The sequence below is a fragment of the Falco punctatus genome (assembly GCF_963210335.1).
Source record: "Falco punctatus genome assembly, chromosome: 18".
In the NCBI taxonomy this organism is placed as follows: domain Eukaryota; kingdom Metazoa; phylum Chordata; class Aves; order Falconiformes; family Falconidae; genus Falco; species Falco punctatus.
Window position 1 is genome coordinate 796,465 of NC_137598.1, and position 6,372 is coordinate 802,836.

Consider the following 6,372-nt stretch of genomic DNA (forward strand, 5'->3'; position numbering starts at 1 on the left):
CGTAGTGTTTCTCAGGCGCGGGGTGATAGTCATAAGCAATGTGATTGCCAGAAAGCAAACTCTTCCCTTTATTATCAAATTTCACTTTGTACTTCTTCCCAGCACCTGAAAGACATTTCAACGCGGCAGGATAAATAAAAGCTGACTGCAAGAAGTCCAGTACCCTGCAGCACTCTGGTCCAAGTTCAGAACTTATTGAAAGCGTTTTCAGAAATTAATTTGGAAGGTAAAATATAGTGGAGATGTGTTGTTCTTACAACTCTTTCCCAGTGCTCTGACACAGGAGGAGACCTGCTCCAAGCCTGATCAACATCATCCACCCAAAGCTTAGCAAAAACCACAAGCACCAAGTCACAGCATCAAGCGCGGGACATACCGATCGTCTGGATGGCAATTAGAGTTCCTTTGTGCCACGTTTTGGTTCTCTTTTTGCCCAGGATCCTCATGCCAACGTTCAGATCACCATCATTGCTGAGATCGCTCCCAGCTGCTGCAAGGCCAACGGGCTGGACAGCACTGGAGGTTTCCTGAGGGGTTTGTGCATCTACCCAAGGAACAACAACAGAAGGTAAGTTAAGAAGTTGCCCAAAGATTCCCTCGCTTATGCACGCAACTGGAAGAACATCTCAGCCTGAGACAGGAGGCGTTCTTGCCTTCCATTAGTTCAGTCAGCCTAAGTGCCTCAGTTTTACTGGATGGAGTAATCAGCAAGTGAGGTTTAAACACCATTAAAAAGTTTTCATGTTATGGAAATTGCACCACATGCATTTGCTTTCGGAAAGGGCTTAAAAAAAAAAAAAAAAAAAAAAAAAGGACTTCGGAATCAACATGTCCCAATAGGTCTTTCCAGCAGGGAAAGAGAATAGTTATTTTTCAGGTACCAAACTGTCAGATGCACACAGGACCAGGGGAAGGACACACACGGGTGTCAGCCCACGTCTCAAGAGGCTCTCACACACCGACCTTTTTGTGCATCCTGGGCATTTGTTTTCTTGTTCACGGCATCCATAAATCTCTGCACATCCTGGGCAGACTTTCTCATTGCAGCCATGGCTTCCCGCAGCTGAAGGGAAGGAAAGAGAGAAAATATGAACAATCTTTTCATTTTTGTACCGAATACAATGTTGTCCTAAGCATTCCGGCAAAACCCCACTTCAGATGCACGCTATAGTCAAGTCTTTTCCAACTCACCAGAGTCTGATCCTTTGTGATTCTGGAACTACTGTTGCCTGCATTTCAAGAGAAAAGAAGTGGTTTCAAACATCTTGGGGAGGAAAAAATCCACCCTAGTTAAGCCACTGAAAGAAGAGGGAACAGAGAAAAGCATCTATTCGAAGCAGATTACCAAGCCACCCTTTCTAGAGGCACAAGACGCTGCACAGGCTGCTCCCCCTTGGGGCAGCGTTTGACAGGGACAACGGTCAGGCTGGTGGGAGATGGGAGAAGTCCTGGTTTGGGACTCCAGGAGCCACGGAACAGTTACGGGCCCTGGCAGACCACGCAGCGGTGATGTTCCTCACGAGCTAATGGGTTTTCCTACCTGATCCTCTCCCGCTTACAGGCGAGTGTGGCTTATGGCCAACTTTATGATACCCTTATTCTGATCCCTCTTGTTCCCATGCTCCTCCAGGACATACTCAGATCTCCATCCCTCCCCTCGGTCCCATGCAGCGCAATGAGATACTGAACTGTGCTTCCAGCCCGAATCGATACTCATGACATCGTCGTCGTCTTCATCTGGGATCTCAATCACTTCCGTGGGCTTGGCAGCCAAGTCCTCGTCCTCAGAGCTGCTCTCACGGTACTGGAGGCCCAGCTTGGAGTACAGATCCTTCACCAGTATCTCACATTTATCAATAGCTCTGGGGAAAGAAAGAGAAGAGCAGCGACAGGAAAAGACAAGGTGAGTGCAGCTGTACATCCCACAATACTGCAGAAATAAACAGGAACTGACTGCTGGGGAGCTGCTAATTAAATACAACCATGATGAGGTGAGGGAAGAGTATTCACATGAAGGATTTAAAGCCACAGGGGGAATAATTTTAATTATCCCTCAACAACCACATGGGCAAACGAACTGATGTAGAACCACAGCATCAGTCGACACCGAAAGGAAATGGGCAGCACTCAAGCCATCTCCCCGTCCTCTGCTCCAAGGCTCTGACGCACGGCTGCGATTCCAAGCGCACCCACCTCGAAGCGTCATCAAAGAGCCGGTCAACATGAGCCACCTCTTCTTCCTTCTGTTTCACGCACTTCTCCAGCTCCTCCAGCTGCTGCTTCCTTTGCTTCACACACTCAAACTTCTCCAGCTCTTTGTCAATGATATCCTGGAGCTCCTCCATGGAGATTCCCAGCTCGTCCATCACTTCTTGCTGCAGCTCTTTGATCTCCTGGGAATCCATTTCTGTTGTAACTGACACCACAAAGAGATGAGAAAAGGCTGGTGAAACCCTACTGCTGTAGCACATCCTCTGAGGCACAGTGCTCACGAGAGCATAAGCTCCATTTTTTGAAAGCTAAACAGGAAGAAAATGTTAAATATGTTAAGATAACATCACAAGGAGCCAAAAATAACCAAAGTGCAAAGCAGACTGTGGAGCCAGAGGATTCCAGGACAACCAGGGACTCCTGACGTTTCCTCTGATCTCTGCCCAGACTCTCCAAACCCCCTGAACGCCAGAGCCTTACGTTTCCCCACCTCAGCACCCTCTCCTCTGCGAAACCTGCGGGCAGTTCTCACCCCGCTGCCTCGCCTGGGAGGAAAGCCACACGGGTGCCTCTCCCAGCCCGTCCCACAGCTTCACCTTCACACAGCAGCCCTGCAGAGCTCCTGTCCTCCCCTGCCTGTGGCATTTAAGGAACGGGATAACATCCAGCCCCAGGGATGGGGATGGTCCCAGCACTCTCCTCTGTCCCTCGAGTCCTGTTGAGCTGGGCCTGGCGGTAACACATCCAGTCTTCACTCCTTTGAAGCCTGGCCTCCGTCAGCAGCCCCCAGACACCTCCCTCCCTCCCACAACGCTCCCTGCTCTCACCTCTCTCTTCAGGCTCCCTGCCTGTACCTAAGCCCACCCTCGTCTCCAGCCCCTCCTTACCTCTGGCTCTTCCAGCAGCCCTGGTCCCATGCCCCCACCCTGCTCCCGTCACCCCGATCCAGCTCTCCCTGCCCACATTTCTCCCCCACCTGCACCCCCGCCCCCCCCCAGCCACACCACCACACACTCTGCCCCTGCCTGACAGATGCAAAGAGACCCCCACAGCCCCCCAACACCTCCCACCCCAACAACCACACACCTCCCCCACAGCCCCCATCAGCCTCCACTTCCTAACGCCTCCCACCCACCCCCCCCCCTCACACCCAGGGCCCTGTCCAACAGCCCCCACAGCACCCCCAACCCCATTCCTCCCCACACAGCCCCATCCCAATGCCGCCACAGCCCCCCCTCACCCCCTAGCCCCCCGCCCCCCACTCCCAGTGTCCTCACGCTCTCTCTTACACCCTGCACTTTGCTTAGATTGGCAAGTTTCCATCAACCTGTCGTCCTAGAAAAGTCCCTGCCCCACAGCCCCTCCCCCCAAACACCCCCCCACCTCACCCGTGGATGTCCCCTCACATCCCCTCAGTCCCCCTGCCCCACAGCCCCCTCTCTACACCCCACATCCCTTCACAGCCCCTCACTCTCCCCAGTCCCCCGCCCCTCTTTTCCCCTCACAGCCCCTCGCTCCCCCTGCCCCACAGCCCCCTCTTTGCCCCCCACGTTTCCTCACGGCCCCTCGCTCCCCCCCTCACTCCGCCTGCCCCACAGCCCCCTCGGGCAGGCCGCACTCACCGAGGCTCCCAGGCCCGAGGCCCGCCGCGCCCCCAGCTGCTGGGGAGAAGGAGGTGTGTTGGGGGGGGAGGGGCTCCAACGGACGCTGCTTGACGTCACTTCCGGTTACAGTAGCCCCGCCCCCCGGGCACCCAGCCTCCCCCGCCGGCAGGCGCGCGCGCGCGCGCGGCACCGCGCATGCGCTGGGGGCGGGGCCAAGGCCGCTTAAAGGCGCAGCGCCCCCAACAAGGCGCGGTGCTGCCCCCTGGGGGAGGGCGTTGGGAAGGGCCCGGGGCCCTGAGGGGCCGCGTAGGTCTGGGGGGTGTCGGGGACCCACAGAGTGCTCGGAGGGGATGGGCGGGCTTTGGGGGTGCTGGGGAGCTCTGAGGGGCCTTGAGGGGGGGTGCTGGGGAGCTCTGTGGGGGCTGGGCTGCTGGGTGATGGAGCGCTCTGAGGATGTCAGGGGTCTTTGGGGGGGCACTGGGGAGCTCTGAGGGTGCTGGGGGGCCTTGGGGTGCTGGGGAGCTCTGAGGGTCCTGAGGAGCCTTGGGGTGCTGGGGGGCACTGGGCGTTCTAAGGAGCCTTGGGGTGCTGGGGGGCACTGGGGAGCCCTGAGGGTCCTGAGCTTCCACGGTGCTGGAGGGCCCTGGAGTGCCAAGTGGTCCAGGGTGTCTGGGGGTGCCGTGGTGCTCGGGGGGCTGGGGGCTGTCAGAGTGCCCTGGGGTGCCCTGGAGTGCCCTGTGGCGTGGGAGGGCTGGGGGGTGTTCTGGGGGCTGTGATCCTGGGGGTGCCGGGGGTCCCTGGGGCCGGCTCAGTTGATCTGCTCCTCTTCCCAGGTGGAGGTTGGGATGGCGCTGTAGGGATCCATGATGAGCTTGGCGCACCGCACCATCATGGCCAGGAGGAAGAGGCACATGAGCACCACGAAGGCCATGGCGAAGCCCTTGTCCACATCCACTGCCGGTGGCACGGTGACGTTCTCCATGCAAGTAGCCCTCAGGTGCATGGCCCCCGCGGCATCCCTGTGGGGCAGAGGCGGGTGGGATTCACAGGAGCCGGGTGGGTGGCAGTGCAGGGGAAGTACCAGTGGGGTGGCAAAAGTGGCCAAAAAGGGGAAAACGTGGCTTCGAGACCCCGCTGCTCCCTGTTGTGGCTGCCGGTGGCAGTTTGGGGGACACCCAGTGTCTTTCCATCCTTGTCCCCGACACCCTCGCCACAGGGATCTTCGTTATCTAATGCTATCACCCTCCCAGCTTCCCTTCCCTGCTCAACCTCCTGATTTCCCAGGAAAAAGCAGGTTAAAACGCCCCTATTAAGTTGTTGTTGTTCTTTCACAGGACGCTGTGTTAGGTGCAGCGGGTGCGCCGGGGCTTGGCTGACCCCAGCAAAACAGAGGCTGGCTGGGGTTACAGGCAGGACAGGAGGAAAAACCGCCGGTAAGCAAACAGGGGTGGGAAAGGAGAGTTTTCCCGTTACTGAAGAGAGACATTTGTGGCAGCGGAGGGATAATTAGATTTGTACAAGGTTGGAGGAGAGGTGGAGGCTTGTTGAGTGGCGCCAGGAGAGCCATGTGGACCGAGCTCTGTGTATATAGGCGTATGCCTATATATATATATATATATATGTATGTATGTTTGGGTATTAGTGTGTTTATAAAGCTAATGTGCTCCAGGAGCAGATGACCACAGCCCTAACTACGCCAAGGACAGCAGATAAATCAACAAGACCAAGTCCTGCAGCCCCCCAAGACTGCAGGAAGCCCCCAGGGTCTCAGCCCTGTCCCGGCTGGGGCAGCTCCTTACCTCCCTCCGGTCAGACGGACGGATGGACGCAGGCTGTGCCCCTCTCCCTGCCCCGCTGTCCCCAGCTCCGCACCGTGCCCGGCTCTGGGTGCCTGCTGTCACCGGGCCTTCATGAATACTGCAGGAATGTGGCGGCGTCGCCTTTCAGACGCTCCCAGTAAATGGGGAGAAACAATCCGGCAGATTAAATTCTCACCCGCTCTTTCCAGCACCCCCTTTGCCCAGCAGACAAAGGCTCTGGGGTCCCTTCGTGGGTCTTACGGGCCTGGGGTGAGCTGAGGGGGATTTGTCCCCAAAATCCAGCAGGAGCCAGGTCCTCCCCAGCCTGCCAGATAATTTAGAGCTGGTCCTTGGTTTATTTCAGACTAAATGGGGGAAAAACTCTTTGAAGCTGCGATGCTTTGTGCTTTGAACTGAGCCGCCCGTTTGGCTCTTGCGAAACGGCCTCACAACAAACCGCAAAATAGTTTAAACGCTGTAGAGACACCCCTGAGCCCACGAGTGAGTTTATTTTATTCACCCCCCCCCGCCCCCCACCCCCCGGAGGAAAAAGATCGCCTTGAGAAAGAGGGCTATTTAGTGGTGAGGCTTTGCTGTGAGTGCCCCCCAGGCTGGCACAGGGTTGGTTTTCGGGTGATTTTTCGGCAAAGGCTGAGTTCTGGGGTCTTGCCGGTGCAGGGGGAGCGGGAGGGGGGATAAGGGGACGTTACATCTGCGGTTGCTCTGTCCCAGGGTGCAGGACCCTGGGGTGCAGTGGT

The 6,372-nt window shown here is 56.9% G+C and overlaps 1 protein-coding gene across 1 annotated transcript in view; it reads right to left on the reverse strand.

Moving 5' to 3' along the window:
• The window catches only part of SETDB1 (SET domain bifurcated histone lysine methyltransferase 1), a 15,323-nt gene extending 11,425 nt beyond the window's left edge, over positions 1–3,898 (reverse strand). The window contains exons 1-7 of the mRNA XM_080368205.1: positions 3,834–3,898; positions 2,194–2,519; positions 1,690–1,862; positions 1,192–1,229; positions 964–1,063; positions 377–544; positions 5–105 (exon numbers count right to left, since the gene is read on the reverse strand). Of these exons, the coding sequence (XP_080224331.1) occupies positions 5–105; positions 377–544; positions 964–1,063; positions 1,192–1,229; positions 1,690–1,862; positions 2,194–2,471 (858 nt within the window). The 5' untranslated portion in view covers positions 2,472–2,519; positions 3,834–3,898. The remainder of the gene's footprint in view (positions 1–4; positions 106–376; positions 545–963; positions 1,064–1,191; positions 1,230–1,689; positions 1,863–2,193; positions 2,520–3,833) is intronic.
• Positions 3,899–6,372: the final 2,474 nt, after the last annotated feature.